Raw genomic sequence first — 17,324 nt, 5'->3', positions numbered from 1 at the left:
TGGACAGCTACAGACCACAACAGAGCATCACCACCCTGCCTCTGCACAGCTGATCCTCCAGAGAGGGAAGAGGTTGGTGGTCAGTGGTCATAGCCAGTCCTTGCAGGTGAATGGCCTGAGTAATTCCTTCCATTTGACCTGCCAACAGCAATCAAGGCTCAACTACAAGAGGAGGGTGTATTCAGCCTACATGAAGGGTGCACCTTGAGTATCCAGCTTGAGTGATAGCAGGAGCTGTACCACTGGACCCTATAGGACACCTACTACATTAGGCCATGCTACCTAGACAGGGAGTCATAGCAGCTCTATCAGATACATGGAAATAAACATAGGGAAGCAGCCAAAATGAGGAGACAAAGAAACATGGCCCAAATGAAAGAACAGATCAAAACTCCAGAACTAAATGAAATGGAGATAAGCAATCTTTCAGATGCAGAGTTCAAAACACTGGTTATAAGGATGCTCAAGGAACTTAGTGAGGACCTTAGCAGCATAAAATAGATGTATTCAGAAATGGAGGATTCACTAATTGAAATAAAGAACAATTTATAGGGAAACAACAATAGAATGGATGAAGCTGAGAATCAAATCAATAATTTGGAACACAAGGAAGCAAAAAGCAATCAATCAGAACAACAACAAGAAAAAATAATCCAAAAAAAATGAGGATAGTGTAAGCAGCCTCTGGGACAATTTGAAGCATTCCAACATTCACATCATAAGGATGCCAGAGGGAGAAAAGAAAGAGCAAGAATTTGGAAAACTATCTGAAAAAACAGTGAAAGAAAACTTCTCTAATTTGGTGAAGGAAATAGACATGCAAGCCCAGGAAGCACAGAGAGTCTCAAGGAAGATGGATGCAAAGAGGCGCACTCTGAGACACATCATAATTAAAACGCCAAAGGTTAAACATAAGGAGAGAATCTTAAGTGCAGCAAGAGAAAAGCAGAGATTTATTTACAAAGGAGTTCCCATAAGGCTATCAACTGACTTCTCAAAAGAAACTTTGCAGGCTAGAAAGGATCGGCAAGAAATATTCAAAATCATGAAAAGCAGGGACCTACAACCAAGATTGCTCTACCCAGCAAAGCTATTGTTTAGAATCAAAGGGCAGATAAAAAGCTTCCTAGACAAGAAAAAACTAAAGGAGTTCATCATCACCAAACCATTATTATATGAAATGTTAAAGGGACTTACTTAAGAAAAAGAACATCAAAACTATGAACAATAAAATGGCAAAAATACATATCTATCAACAATTGAATCTAAAACACAAACTAAGCCAACAAGAGGAACAGAGACAGAATCATGGATACAGAGAGGGTTTCGATGGTTGCAAGATGGGAGGGGTGTATGGGAGAATAGGTGAAGAGGTGAGGGGATTAAGAAGTACAAATAGGTATTTACAGAATAGCCATGGGGATGTACAGTACAGTATCGGAACTGGAGCAGCTAAAGAACTTATACACATGACCCATGGACATGAACAGTTGGGGGGGGGGATTGTGTGAGGGAGTAGGGGGCTGCTAGGTGGAGGGGGGCAAAGGTGGAAAATCAAGACAACTGTAATAGCATGATCAATAAAATATAATTTAAACAAAAATAAACTGTGACAAAAACTTGGACCTCTGAGCAGTGTAGCGATACGGTCCCCACTCAGGTGGGTCAGCACCTTGCTCCCTGGGCGCGTCCAGCAGGCGATGCGGGGAGGACGCCACCAGGTGTTTCCACTAGGGTTGATGGAGGGACAGCCTCTGCGATCTCTTCTTAACGGCACATTTTTTCCCAGGGGGAAAAAAGGGAGAGAGAAGCTGGAGCTGATAACCGGCACACTAGCACAATTGGTCGCCTTCACAGCACACAAGTAATTACCACACGTCTGGGAGGGGCTGTGGTAACGTAATGGGTCCTGGCAAGTCCTCCTTCCCTCCCCTGCCAAAACTAAAAGGTTGAATTAATTGTCCAATTTGCACATTTCGAAAGCGCTATGAGCAAAACCAGCATTTCTGCTTTGGGCACAGATTTGGCTTCTCCAGGTTATGGTAACCGTGAGCCTAAAGAAAAATGTTAACTCCTTGATTGGTGAACATCATTCCTCCATGTACCTTTTGAATAGATGCCCCAAAACGAACACTACACATTTTCTCTAATTTTGGAGGAGGAAAATATCTACAAGGAAAATTTGAGTATTTATAACATGATGCAACCACCATGAACCCCTCATCAAACATTCTTTTGTGGGCAGTTCTATTCAACCTCAAAGCCGCCGAAGGAGCAATTCTGAGGAAGTGAGAAAACAAGGTACCTGGTGGCTGTCGGTCTCCTTCAGTGCTGACAGCTCGGAATTACCCCGTGTGCCTCCCAGCAAAGCCCTGCTCCATACATCCTGAGCCTGGGACGAAACAGGAAGAGCCCAGGTGCCAAAGTAAATGAGGCTCCTCCCTGGCCTGGAGCCAAAGCCCCGGATTTAGACCGCAGCTGAACGCGCCCTTGGAAAACTTTTGGAAACCTCCCCAGGGAAGATGGAAGAAATTCACACACTGTCCCTGTGTCCAGGGAGACGGCACTGAACCGGCTCTGCCAGAAGCTGCAGGGCTTTGCCGGGAGCTGCAGCCCCGGGATGTGGGACCTCAGCTGTCCTGAGGGGGCCCCGATGGGCACTCGGACTGTTCTGGGAGTAGTGAGCAATTCTGAAGCAAAGAGTCCAAATCAGGAGAAAGGGGGACTCTCTAGTCAAAGGATCAGGTCCCAGGTCTAGGACAACTTCTAACTTCTCGCTCATTATCCTCCCACCCTTCAACCCTACAAATACCCACTCTTCCAGAACACAGCCCTTTGAAAGAGATTCCAGCTTGGCGCCTGTGATGGAAGCCAAGAGGAGGGTCCTTGGAGCTAAGGGTGGTTTGGCCTTGGCCAATGGGGAAAGGACTGAAGTGAACTTCAGAAAAGCTATGTGAGAGGACAGTGGGTGGTGGGGTCCCATCTTCTGACGTGTTTGATGCCCCAAGGGTGGCATCCCCAAGCCCTAACCTACCACCTACCCATGCGATGGAGAAGTGAGTGTGGGCAGCTCTGCTCTTGGCTGCTTTCCTGGGTTCCGCCTCATCCCCACCTGGTCTTCTGAGGGGGGCCCACGTCCACGAAACTGGGGGCTCTCCTGGGTCTACTGTCCCAGACCAGCTGCGCGCAGACCACGCTGGAAGACAGGGCACCAGGAGAGAGGCCAGTGCCTGTTTAGCCTTCCTGACTCCAGCTGCATGACTCCACTCAATTCTGACTGGAGCTCCCACTCTGGGGAAAGCCTGAGCCCCTTCAGAGTTTAGAATGTGAGCTCTTACAAGCCTGGCTAAGCAGGACTTGAAGAAGCTATCAAAAAAAAAAAAAAAAAAAAAGACCAGTTAGTTTTCTGTCTACGTGGATACACCAGACACCCAAGCAGTCACTTGGTGGCACCTGGCAGTGATTCTGTTTCAGGGAAGTAGTCACTAATTCCCGTGGGACATTTGTGACCTGAGTGACTCAGCCTGGTCTCCAGCCTGGGCGCTGTCTTCTCTAGGATGCTCCCAACAGAGTAAAGCGTGTCCTGGGGGCTCAGTTCAAACTCCAAAGGCCCCCAGCTCCCTGACAATACTCCAAGTTCTTAACCTTCACCATGCATCAGGGTATCCTGGGGAGAGATACGACAAAAGAAGAAATGAGTGTCCAGGTTCCATCCCAAGAGTTTCAGGTCCAGTTGGTCTGGGGTGGGGCCCAAGAGGCCTACTTGTCAAAAGCTTTTGAGGTATAATGGTGTTTTTAATGCATCTGCTTGGCTAGGCTACTGTCATGGACTGAATATTTGTGTTCCCCCGGAGTTCATGTGTGGAGACCCTACCTGGATGGGATGGTATAGGGATGTAGAGCCCGTGGGAGGGGATCAGGATTAAGTGAGTCAGGGGGTGGAGGCTTCATGAATGGGGCTGGTGCCCTTATAAGACACCACAGAGCTGGCTGCTTCTTTCTCTTCCCACCCTGTGAGGATGCAACAAGAGGCCACGGTCTGGAACCTGGAAGAGGGCTCTCCCCAGAACCTGCCAACTTTGACACTCTGATCTCGGATTTCCAGCCTCCAGAACGGTGAGAAATCAATTTCTGCTGTTGAGAAGCCACTCAGTCTTTGGTATTCTGTCATAGCGGCCCGAACCAGGGCAGCTACGGCCCTCAGTTCTTTAATCAAGCACTAAGTAGGCATTTTGTAGATGCGATTCAAGTCCATCATCAGTTGACTTTAAGTAAAGGAGACTAAATCTGGGTGGGCCTGATTCAACTTCTGGAAAGGCCTTTTGAGCAGAGCTGAGGTGTCCCCACGGAAAAAAGACACCCTGCCCGTGGACAAAGCTGCAGCCTGGGCCGAGGGCTCCAGCCTGCTGCTCTGGGCAACGTGCCCCGTGGCCTTCACACCTGCTCAGCCAGCCCTGTGCTCACCAAAGCCGATCTGTGCAATCAACCTCTCAATGCATGTCTCCTACTGCTTCAGAGTTCCTGGTGGGACCCAGACTGATACACTTCATTTTTAACATGTTGCTCAGGCTGAGAACCAGGGAATTACTCAGTAGTGGCTAAGCAAAGGGCTTCAGAATAAAATAACCAAGGTCACCCTGGCTCAGTTGGTTGGAGCATTGTCCTCTACACCGGAAGGGTTCAGGTTCAATCCCTGGTTGGGGCATGTGTGGGAGGCAACCAATGGATGTGTAACTTTCACATCGATGTCTCTCTCTCTCTCTCTCTCTCTCTCTCTCTCTCTCTCTCTCTGTCCCTGCCTCTCTCCCTAAAAATCAATAAACACATCCTCCAGTGAGGATTAAATAATAATAATAAATACAATAAAAAAACAAGGTCAACTCTCATCTCTTCTACCTACACCTGTGACTGCAGGTCCCTCCGCTGTAAAAGGGGGTGCAGCGTCCACTGCAGTCACAGTGTAAAGGCTCCGTGAGCAGCTGGCCTGAATGGTGGCCACTGTCTTACAGTGTCAGGCTGTTCTGGGCCACCACCGTAAAACGCCATTCAAATAAATAAACACAAAATGAGCCTGGTCTGCCATCTCGCTGCACGACATCTGAAGTTTAGGACTTCATTTTAGGGTCTCTTAAACACTTCTTTCCCCCAGCTCTCTCTTCCCGCAGGCAGGCGGGAGGGCATCAGTGCACTCAATGACCCCAGCCCTACTCTGTGCAGCAACGGGAGGTGAGTCGCCCCGCTCTGGTAGCTGAAGGAAGTAGTAATGCAGGGAGCCAAGAGCTCCACAAGGTTTATAAAAGCGGAGTTTGTTAAGTTTTGCTGGTCGCTAGTCAACATTCTCCAGTGATGTTTTAATAGGTGCTTTGGTTGCAGGGTCCTGCTAACTGGGAGAGTCGTGGCAGCCCTGCTCTCTCTCCCACGACCTCATTTCGTCCGGGGTCTGGCGGCGCCCTCTGCTCCCCCTGGCTGCGCAGCTGGGCACTTTCCTACCTTGGAAATTCCTCCTCTCACCTCCCGCCCTGCAGGCGCCAGGTTCGGCCTTCCATCTGGCACATCAGTGCCCTCTGGTGGCCACACGCTGCAGCAACTACTCCCTCAGCAAGAATGTTTTCGCAGGAAACAGCTCTGGGAAATTCTGGCTTGCTCTGATTTCTTAAGCCACGATGCTGACATGCTCCAGCGAAGCCTTGGCAGAGAGGGTCTGCCTCTTTTCCACCTACTCTGTCACTAGCCATCTGAGTACGACCTCAGCAGCTCCTGTTACCTCTCCGGGTCTCTGTTTCCCACCTGTAAACTGAGAGGATTAAAGCACATCATCTCCAGCTTTAACATTCAGATTCAAGGGCTTGCGATTCAGGGATAGTCATTCCTTCAACAGGTACTATGTGTCAGGTGTAGGGGTTCAGGCTCATCAGCGAGCAAACCTGTGCATTCCTGGACTTTCAGCTGCAGCAGAAGACAATTTATAAGCAATTGGCATAGCAAAGAAATGAAGTATATAGTGTTTTAGAAAGTGACCAATGGCATGGGGAAAACAGAGCAGGTACAGGAATACGGCATGGTGGCCAAGGGAAGGCTACAGGAGGGGGCAATTTTAGGTGACAGAGACAGGACAGGGCTCTGAGTGTCACCTTTGAGCAGGAGGGACCTGCGGATTTTCCAGGTCAGAGCACCCAGAGGAAAACCCACATGAACGCCTGAGGTGAGAGCTTGACTCTACGTGTGAGGACCGACAAGAACGCCGTGGTTCCCACAGCCCTCTGTTCACATCTTTCGTGTGGCTCTGCCCACGTTCAGGGACAAACGGGATGGTGGCAAATTCTGGTCAGATTACTCTTAACTGCAGTGGCTCCCACACACATCCTGGCGTCGCCCTTCCATACGGGACTCAAACATGGTTTGATAGGACTTCTCGGGAGTTTTCATGCAAGTGTACCAGAGGTGACAGCTAGGTTCCCTTTCCAGAGTGCTCTTCTTGGTCCCCATTGGAGGGGTGCTCTCTGAAGAACTAGAATGTTTCCCAATAATGCTGCCACGGGCCCCTGATGAGGTGTCCAGACCTACACCTGAGCAAGCATCCCTCCTGTCTGTCTCCTTCCCTCCAAGGAAGCACTGTGTTGGCTCTGAGTGGGTCTTCACAGCTAACAGGAAAGAAAGTCATTGTTCCAAGGCTTCCAAATGAGTGTGGTGAAAGAAGGAGTCCCACCCTTCCCTTTACTCTTTTCCCTAATCAAATTTATGTTTCTTATCACTTCTAAGTGAGTGCAACCTATGTTTCTATATATGAGGCCAGGTCAGAACAAACAAGAATCCAGTCATGGCTTCTTAGAAATCGTAACAAAAGAGTAATGTGAGTTGAGCTATGGAATATCAGAGGCCCTCGTGAGATACATCAGATCAGATGCGTACGGTTAGTTCTTTAAAATAATGTAGCACTTCAGACAAACGCCAACTCTAAGAGTACGTGAAATATTTCCATTTACAAAATGGACAGAGGGAGTGGGGATTAAGACAATGACTCATAAATAAAAGCTGTAATGGTAAAACTTCCTTTAATAAAATCCACCAGTGGATTTAAATTATTCTATCAAAATTTAAAATACATACTTTTAACACAGCAATTCCACATGCTAAATACAAGGGTATTCCTAACAGCTTTCTAAAGTTTTTATCCTCGACCAAGGACGTATTTCCATCGCTTTTAGAGAGAGAGGGAGGGAGAGAAATATTGATGTGAGAGAGAAACATCAATTGGTTGCCTCTCATATGCCCCTGGACCGGGGATTGTACACACCAGATCAGGGATTAAATCTGCAACCCAGGCATGTGCCCTGACAAGGGCTCTTTTCAGCTATGAAAAGCAAACTCGCAACCTTTCAGCAATGAAATATGTTCCAACCAGCTGAGCCACACCGGTCAGGGCCATAACAGCCTTTTTATAACAGCAAAAGCTTGTCCTTTCACAGAGTACTGGTTAAACAAATTATCTGAAGAACTAAATACTAAGCAGCCAGTAAGAGAATGGCGTTGGGGGGGGGTGCCTCTGACATGTCAAGACCTCCAAGATACACTGAATTTAAAAGCAGGGCGAAGTGTGAAGAATACACCATCATTCCTGTACAGAAAAATACATGTACGGTGAAATCTGCAACTACATAGAGCATAACACTGGTTGTAATACCTACCTGTGGTAAAACAAACAGCTGGCCGGGCCAGCTGACAGTGATTTTCTGTTGTTTTGTCTCAAGTCTCAAGCACATGAATTATCTACTCAAAATTTTCTATTACAAACATCCTCCCTCCCAATACAAAACACGTTTTTGTCAAATGTGGTACACCAATGTTGAAAAGGACTTCTGTCGAGTTAATTAATTTCTAGAATATCCCAGGCTAGATTTTTTTCCTCTGTCAATACAAAATTTGGGTTTTTGTTAACTGTGTAACACTGGGCAAGTCAACCACCTATGCAGCCTCAAAACTCATCTGAAATGATGGGCTTGTCCGATCAACGATTTCCACCAGTCCCTTTCTGGTTTGGGATGCTGGGATCATATGACTTGATTTTGCAACAGTCAACAAAAAATTGCAATAAATTGGTAAAGAGAATCGGTGCTGTGGCAGAAGTACTTATATACAGATACTACTACTTTTATAATATATTTTATTAAACCACACTCTCCCATTCATATTTGAAATATCCCAGGAACAACAAAAAAAGAGGCATATTCAACTGAAGAAATTTATTTATTTTTTCTAGGTACATAGATGACAATTATAGACAAGTTTTGATACATAGGAAAACCCTTCCGTCCTTTCTCTTTGCTAAGTGAATCATCACAATAATTTTTACAATTTTTAAGACAATACACAGCTTTCTTGGGCTGAAGCAATCGCAAGGACATATTGGTACTGGTATATTACAGCTACTTACAATGTTTAAAAACAGCAATGGAGAAAAATAAGTTATTTAAATACTGATTTCATATACAGAAAGTGCAATGTTGTTAGTTGTTATATAACTTGCTTGACAGTTTGTTTTCTCTATCAATTTAAAATCAAGGTAACTTGGACTCAGACAACGAGACTTATCTTTCTGAAGGTGATACAGCGCACACACACGCAGCACTGACTTGGGGAACGGACTTCTTTTGCTGCAGTTACGAAAGCAAACTTTGCTATGTCAGGAACTGATTACCAATACACCAGTAATTTCCAATGCTGCCCACCCCCTAGGTTCAGGACAGAGAAAAGAGCCTCTGACTAAGGCAGGCCTTAAAAACCCATCTCCTACTTGGTTATTTGGGAATGTAAATAGTGGTTGGGGCTGGCTGCATTTCCTTCTGGACAGCTTCAGAGTAAGAATTCACACAACGGGTACGTAGCTACCTGAGCCTAGCTGCCAGTCCAGGTTTCTTTGTGCTTTCCAGAGACAATTTTCCCCGTTCCTCCACATTCCGAACCGAGTGCACCTGAGTCAACCTGGATGTTGCCAACACCTACCACCTGTCTTCTCTGTCCACAGGTGGCCCCAAACCACCTCAGTCAAAAGTCACACACAAGCACTGAGGCTTTTCTAGGATCAGATGAAAAGTTCAAAGCAAAAGAAGACCAAACAAATACAAATGATAAAAAAAAAAAAAAGGATTTAAAAAAGCACAATAAAGTAAAAACCACCTCAGACCTTTCAGATTAGGAAGACCTTCCCACCGACAATTATTCGTGGTCCCTGAATTGGAATTCTCTCTGCAAAGGCAATGATCTCCGAAGAAGAGTTGACAAAAATACGGTTTGGCATTCTCAAAAGCTCGAGCTCAGAAAAGTCCCTTTTCCGGTACCATTTTTACTTCAATGGAAACGTTACAGTGAAAATGAATTAAAACTTGGGAAGTCAGGCAAGAGTCCTCCTTCCCCTTTGTTACCTACCTAGGGACCTTTGTGTGGTATTTGCTCACCTTACACTCGGGGACGGGCCTCTTACATGTCACACTGAGGTCACTGCACAAACAGCCGAGAAGCCCGTTCAGAGCGGGTCGCAGTCACCGGAGAGCCCTGCAGGCGCACTCCTTACCAGGCGGGCTCTGCTAACAGGGATGTCCCAACCCGAAGTGACAAACACGGGCTCTTTTGAAGAGTGCCACAGAAATGTGGCAGCTTTAGCTTTTTATTCTAGATTTCCACAACTTCTTCACATGGCATCTTACAGAAACGATTATTGAAGAAATATATATAATTTTTTTAAATGCATACCAAGGCATGAAAAAGAAATTATCACCTGAGAACACCCTTTTCCTCAGAAACATGGATCTAAGTATATAAAGCAAATGCTAAAGATGGCTTTGTAATTAATGAAATCACTTTTTTTTTCCCTGAGGGAAATCATTTGTTTGAGTGAGTAGATAAAATATTAAAGAACTTTTGATCAAGGCTTTGCGTTTAAAGTGTTTCTATTGTAAATGATGACATTCAATGCTTGGAATAGTGTTCACGATAAGAACATAAAGCAAAATCATTTTGTAAGCAATGGAAGCCTTACTAGTATAGTTGTCTAAATTTCATTTTGCTAGAAAGTCAGACACAAGACTAAAAGAGGATAGAATATGCTGAAATCAGTGGGAAACAATGGAAAATATGCAAATACTTAATACATAGCTAATGTGGTTTGTCTGGCTCCAAAAGGAACCTTTATTTGAATTAAAAGAACTATCTAAATAAGAAGAAAAACAATATCTTAATTGTAAAACTGAAGAAAAACCTTAAAAACCTCTCTTTAAACTAATTCCCTTTTTGAAAACATCTTTCTGAACAACCCAGCCTTACACGGACGCTTCGAGAAGGCGATGTGTTGGCTAGCCGATGGCAGGACGCGGGAACGGAGGCGGTCAGGAGGCCAAGTCCACGCTGCGACCAACTCTAAACATCCCCCCAAACACTCACAAGTGCACACATGACCGCTTTGTGAATTCCGGATAGGTTTCACTGGAGTGTGTAGTTGGTTTGACAACCGAATGCCAACATGAAATCTGTGCCCGAGAAACACTCCTACAAAATAAGCCCTGTTAGAATGAGGTCGTCAGAAAAGCCCACTTTCTTTGCTGGAAACACCCCGGGTACGTTAGACGGCAGTCTAAGCTGAAGATTTGGAACTATGGTTACAGGGTAGTGAACACTAGTTAGGTAACTGCTTAAAAGCTCATATTAAGGCAAATAAAAGCTGATTGCTAGAAAGCAATTATTAAAATGTCTCTTGTTTATCTAAAGGAGAATAGGACTATTTTTTTTTTCCTAGTGCAGATTTTCTTACTTTTGAACCAATGAGCATGTCAACCGTGTACAATCACTCCCGAGTCTGTTACTTTGGCCTAGCTAAGCCTGTCTGGTCCTCGGGTATCCTGCAGGGTGACAGACAGGTCAAGGGCACTAGCAGAAACGAAACAGGCTGCCCCTCCCTCCGCCCCCAGCCCTCTTCCCAGTGCACCCAGACAGACCGGAGGCACAGCATTTGTGGCAAGTTGGCATCTTGGTTCTATTATGCTCTGGAAATAAAAATAAGTGCTTGTCTTTTCTTTGGGGGTCGAAGAGAACCACACCAATTTCCTCAAAGGGGCTTTTCTGGGAAAGAGAGGGTCCATCAGTCCTGTGCCAAGGCTTCGCGCTTTTTGGCCACACACCGGGCCACTCCTCTGGATCTGGTCTGCTTGTCCGGGGAAGGAGGAATGGCATCAGCATCGTAAGCACAGTGAAAGGGTGGCTCTCATCCAGGGCGGTCCCTTCCGGGCTTGGCTACATGGCCTCGGGGCCTGGCGGTAGTTTGAAGAGTCTGGCTGCAGACACCAGCTTGCTTATATGTCTCTCCTCTGTGATGCCGGCCTCCTGAAGGCAAGTGTGGGACAGAGAAGGCACCTGGCCCAGGGAGCTGAACCCCGCTTCCATGAGGGCGCTGGCGTACATGGGCAGGCCGATGGAGATCAACCAATCCGACACGGAGGAGACACAGCCGGGAGAGAGGGGCTTCCTGCAGATCTCTGTGAGTCCGCCACTTGGGATCTGGATAAAGAGAGAAAACAATCTGAGGAAGCTTCCACACATGTCGTCGGAGGGCTGCCTCTTAGATGCCGGAGGCCATTACTAACATATTCACCGCAATGCTGTCAGCAAGCGATGATGCTAGGACATGTCAAAGACCAGGAGACACGGAAAGAGTCCTTCCTTGACTTCTCAAAGGTGAGACAAATTTTCAAGGAAGTGTTTGAGGCTCTGGAAGGTACTCGGAATTAGGTGTAAGTCGGGTTATGTGTCCAACTCTCCAAACTGTGAGCTCTATATTTCTGGCTATTTTGTCTCATGGTGACACGCTCTTCAAGAAGGTGTCTCGTATAGTCAGTTACTGCACACTGAACATGGCCAATTAAAGAGGCAGTCCCGTGTGACCGTGTGAAAAGGAAAATACTCAGTGATTGTTCATAAAGTAGATTTTGTTATATTTTGCATCCACATTAACTAACCGATTAAATATTTTATCGATATAGTTACAAAGAATCTAAAATAATAACAAGTATTGGCTAGGGCAGGGACATAAACACGTCTGGGAAGACCAGATGCTGTACCTTTCAAAAGGTAACTGACCACCCCAAGGGGAAACCCCTGGGACTTTGTGCGGCCTTGACAAAGTCCACCCTCTTACAGGAACGGACCATCAGAAGTGAACCTCAGACGCCTACAAAGACTTATTATGAATGTTTTTCACTACACTACTGAACATTTCAAAACTGGAAAAAACCTGAATGTTTCACCAATATGGACTGGCTCAACTAGGACGCATCACCTGCTGGACCAGTCTGAAATACGGATACCGGGACAGAAGTTTAGTTCGAGAACTAGCTTCGTGCTCCGACCACTGAAAACAATGAGGGTTCAAAGCCACGTGTTTACTGTCACATATGTGCAGACAAAGGACCAGCCGGGCTGAACTTTTTCATAGCGCCAGGAGTGTGCATAACTTTCATTTCTCCTTTCTGAAATGGTGTTTTAAAACTCCGGGGGCTGAATGTGTATTGCTTGCTCCCCCCCCCCAGGCGTCTCCTTTGGTGGTTAGAAGCCCTGGGCTACGCAGCTTCCCGCTCTGAGACTAAGTGGACTCAAACAGCGGGGAGGGGCGGTCCCCGGAAGGTGGCTGCTCACCGCCATGCGGTGCTGCTTGCGAAGCAGCTTCACCCGGATCTGGTCCATGTTGGTGGCGACGTCCCTCTCCGGCTGCTCCAGGTCTTCCGCGTATCTCTGCACCAGGGCTTCGGGGATCCCACAGCGGCCGTGCTGCGCGGGGCGGGGAACAGAAAGGCGTGGTCAGGCATCCTGGCAAGGACCTTTCTTTCTCCAAGAACAGCAAACATTTGGCAGGATAAGACATTTAGTTCCTGGGAAACAGCACCGGAAGTTTGCATTGCAAATGAGCATTTTCTCCATAGTCAGGACGTTTTGGAGGGAATACTTTTACATCTTTATGTTTTGGGTAGTAATGAACTCCAGGAAAATGTTTTGAAACTCAATCATCCTGCATTTTGGGGGGCCACTGCCCTCAGCTCACTGTACCTGATCATTTGGTAAGATGTTTGTTTGAAAACTGTTCCTGAATTGCAGGGGAGAGGGGCAAACTTCTGGTTCTACAGTCGTCTACTGCTGTGCCTCATCGGCTGGGGCCGTACCGCCCACATCAGCCAGCCATACTGGACCGTGGAGTACAGTTCTCACTGCTTCTCATTCAAAGGGGTTCATTCTTCAGATATTAAGGAGGAGGATGTTACTGTCAGTCATTTGTGGTCATAACAACTTTATAACAAAGACGCCCAGGAACTGCATTATAATGAAGCGTGCATTTCCAGGAGCCATGTACGGCTCTATCTATTCTCATTTGTTTTCAAAGTTGTCGTGGGATTGGTAGATCGACTCTTTATTTTTTTTCAAATGAGAAATGAGTTTTCACTATAGAGCTCAATGTTTTTAGTACATGGTGTTTCCGCATAATCTTTCCCTTGTTACCCATACGAGATAATTATACAATTATTGTTATCTGCATAGGGTTCTATAATTTTCAAAGTATGTTCACATTTATTTTACTTGCTCCTAATAATAGCTCTAGGAGGTGGTTATGTAGGATGTTATTAATCCCACTTTACATATAGGAAAATGAAATGTGGATTTGTTAATGTCTAAAACCATCCATATTGAGTTAAGAGAGGAAAACTGGACCTCAGATTTGTCCTCTGCTCTAGACCAAGCCTTTCGGGAACCAGTCCTAGTACTGCCGGGTAGTTCTCCCTGCAATGCATAGCTGCCAGAAATTAAAAACAAACAGGCAAAGTGAGAGAGACAGAGAGAAAGAAAAGCATGGAAAAGAAAATCCAAAGCCATATTTGCATTTAACCTGGACACTGTGCTCCCACTGGTGCCACCACCAAGTGGCAGAGGCCCCGCTGTGGACCCCCTGCGCTCTCACTGCCACAGTGGCCCCCACCTCCAGGCTGACCTCCTGGGTCAGCTGGTGTTCTTCTCGCCTGGCTGCTCGGCTTATGAAAGCAGAGGCCTGTGAAGTGGGGCCAGGGCCTTTGATACCTTGTCAGAATACGGTTCCTCGGTGAGATCGATGCCTTCGGCTCGCAACTTGTCTTCAGTGAGCATCTCCAGATCCACCCCCCGGGCACAGGAGATCTTCCTGGTCAGGGCCGGGCCCAGCCTCACGCCGTGCTCCTGGAGGCTCGCACTCTCGGGCAGCTCCGAGAGCCAGGGCGGCGGCCTGGAGCTCGGAGGGCTGCCGGGCTCCTGCCTGGATGGAGGTCTAGAAGCCTGGGGTGAGTGGCAGTCGCTGGGGCCGCCGGAGCCACCCTTTTTCAGGGGCAGGCACGGTATGCTGGGGCCTGGGGGACCAGGGTGCAGGCCGTTGGCCAGGGCCAGGCGCTCTTTGCTCTTCTTGGCAGGAACAGGCGGAGGCTGCGTGGGGTGTCTGGCCGGTGTTTTGGCCTCAGGGCCCTTCTGCTCACCTTCTTTGGTGCCCGGGGGGTGACAGGTTCCTTCAAAGTCGAGTCCTCTTCGGGGGCCCTCAAGAGCAGTCCTTGTTAAACTATGTCTGACTCCGGGAGGCTGAGCATCTTGGTTTCTGGGTAAACATGGGGGAGGCGACAGGCTGCGTGCAGAGGCCACACCTGCGCTGCCCAGTTTCTTCAGGGTCGTTTTCTGGGGGTCAGAAAACCTGTTGCTTTGGGTCAGGAGCAATGCATTGTCAATGGTGGAATCTCGTTTGGGGCTGGGGACCATGGTGATGGAGGGGGCTGTCTTTTGTGGCACTTCTGGTGCAATCTGAGGGGAGGGTTCTGTCGCTGTGCTAGGCACATCTGTTTCAGAATCAGGCTCTCCCTGCAGGTCGTCCAGGGAATGGGAGCGAGGCCAGGTTTTCACGGGCTGGGGGCCCTCCAGGGTCTCACAGCTCCGGCAGATGGACCCGGGGAGGCTTCTCCGGTTTTTATTCAAGCCAGTCACGCACGGCGGATCACAGCACTCGGACGTGTGAGGGGTCAGACCCCGGCCCAGCCTGTTTTCCTGCCCCGGCTTCAGTGTGTCTGCTGACTTCGGCAGAGGCAAGGTCGGGTAGTTGCCCAGCTGATTCCTGTTGAAAGCCTTCAAGCTGGACTCGGTGGAGGACTTGGCAGAGAGAAGGCCAGTTTTCCGGGTCTTGCCTGTGAGATAAGGAAATGGTTTACAATCACACCTTGAAAGGTGAATCAATCAAACTGACGTGGAAAGGTGTGCTTATGCAACGGAACGCTCCAACTCATATCCCACTGTTGACTTACATACACAGAAGGGTAGAAAATCACCATTTATGATGCTGAGTGACAAAAGGATTATTATGGTCTTTTTATTTTTAGAAAAAATCCTTAAGTCTTCATAAATGGGTGCCTGGAGGCTGAATGAATTGAGTTATGCAGTAAGGAAGTGTGCTGTGTCAGGCAGTAAAATTAAGCCTAGGCCTCCTGCCTGTCCCAGCTGCAATCGGTGTGGAAGAAGGTTTCTCACCCGAAACCCCACTCAGAATCCACATGGATGGGATTTCTGTCCCGTGAGTACAATTTCCTAAGGTCACAGTCACAGAGGGGAGGAGGACTGAGTTCTGGGACAGGTTCTATAAATGATGCCCCCTAGGATTCATTGCTGACTTCTCAAATTACACCTTCCTCCAAGCCCTCCCCTCTCAGTGTTCTGTGTATAAAATAAATGAATCCTGGAAGCAAACGACCTTGGTACAAGCAAGTGAACAAGCTTCAGTGAGTATTTTGCCTGAGACAATCTATAAAATATCGACATGGTTCTAATTCCCCAGGAATTATCAGTCTGATTAAAATAAACTGTCAGACTACCGAGTGAACCATCAACCAGACATAATCCGCTTATTTGACAACTGTTGACTGGTATTAACCACTGCTCCTGCTTGATAAGCTTCACTGGGAGCTTGGGGCGAGCCACCCATGGTGGTACTGAGTTCACCGGAGCCCATTCCACCGACAATTTCTCTCCCACTGGAGACAAGCAAGCTCCCTGAAATTTCCCATCGACTGTTAGAGGAAAGCAACAAGATGTGTGGCCCTCAAATCACCCTCTTCCCCAGTAATTGCTGTGTCCCCAGCTGCAGCCGAGACACTGAAGATGCCACTGCTTTGTGACCCTGATGGATGGGCTAACTGGTAAACTGTTTTCCTTATGGACCTGACAGTTTCCAACACTCAAGTGTTGGTTTTTATTGCGTGAAGAAGAGGACATAGGGGACACACAATTTGGGTTTTACGGCTGCACGTATTTTGGATGGAGTTTATTCACCTCACACAGCAGCCAGGAGGAACGGACATTAGAGGCTAACTACAAACTAGAATGGCAGACAGGTCAGAAAGGAAACGATTAGCCCTGAGCTCATCATGGTAACAGACCCATTCTTTGTCAGGAATTGGACTTTGGAAGTCAGTAATTTTCAAATGAAGCTTCGTTTATACTGTGAAACAGATCAAAGCTGCGGGTTGGCTCAAGGTAAAAGCCCAGGCACGGCCCCACCCCTCTGGGGCCACCATCCCTCCCACCATCACCCCCCCCCACCCCTGTGGTCCCTGAGGAATGCAGGGCCCCACCACGGGTCACTGTTAAAATCCAGAGGTTATGAACTGCATAAAAAGCATTGGCTCCTTTAAACATGCCTTGCGTTCATTTTCCCTTCTACAAAAATGCTTTGCTAGTGAGAACTAGAATAGATTGTGCAGCCTGGTTTAATATTTGAATAAACAACGGGTGGGGCTGGAGTGGGCAAGGTACCATGTCTCCAATAGTTCTGTCCAACTATTAACTGGACAAATCCAGTAAGATGAAAAGGAAAAAAAAGTCAAATCTATTTTGAAAACATCTTGCTTTTCCAGTGCTTTTATTTTGTCTGAACTGTAAACTGGCAGCAATTTCAGACCTTTGTCATACACCTACATTGTTTTCCAAAATGAAATTTATGGCTGATCCTGTTGTCCCCAGATGCCTTTCATGTGCACGTAACTGTGGAGGACGTATTCTATGAGCCACCGGCTCGCAGAGGCCATCGTTTGCAGCGGGTGTGGGAAGGACAGAAAGCTCCGACGAAGGACACAAACACGTGTTCTCTAATAACTCCCAGTGGCCAGGCCACAGGCCGGCCCGGCCCAGCCATGTGAGCGTGGGGACCGTAACTGAGCCCACAGCCACACTTTCCGAGGGAGAAGGAAGTTCCCTAGTAGATGGGGGCAGTGTAGCTGGTCAGAAATCTTGAG

General features: G+C 47.3%; 1 protein-coding gene across 6 annotated transcripts in view; it reads right to left on the bottom strand.

Moving 5' to 3' along the window:
- Positions 1-8,225: 8,225 nt before the first annotated feature.
- The window catches only part of SASH1 (SAM and SH3 domain containing 1), a 290,842-nt gene continuing 281,743 nt past the window's right edge, over positions 8,226-17,324 (bottom strand). For all 6 annotated transcript variants that reach the window (XM_045188885.2, XM_053913928.2, XM_024551948.4 and 3 more), the window contains 3 exons: positions 14,107-15,224; positions 12,679-12,810; positions 8,226-11,544 (listed from right to left, as the gene is read on the bottom strand). In XM_045188885.2, coding sequence (XP_045044820.2) covers positions 11,281-11,544; positions 12,679-12,810; positions 14,107-15,224 — 1,514 coding nt within the window. In that variant the 3' untranslated portion in view covers positions 8,226-11,280. The remainder of the gene's footprint in view (positions 11,545-12,678; positions 12,811-14,106; positions 15,225-17,324) is intronic.

Source organism: Desmodus rotundus, chromosome 11 (genome assembly GCF_022682495.2).
Source record: "Desmodus rotundus isolate HL8 chromosome 11, HLdesRot8A.1, whole genome shotgun sequence".
NCBI classification, from domain to species: domain Eukaryota; kingdom Metazoa; phylum Chordata; class Mammalia; order Chiroptera; family Phyllostomidae; genus Desmodus; species Desmodus rotundus.
Note: the sequence above shows the minus strand (reverse complement) of the source record. Positions and strands in the feature narration are given on the sequence as shown.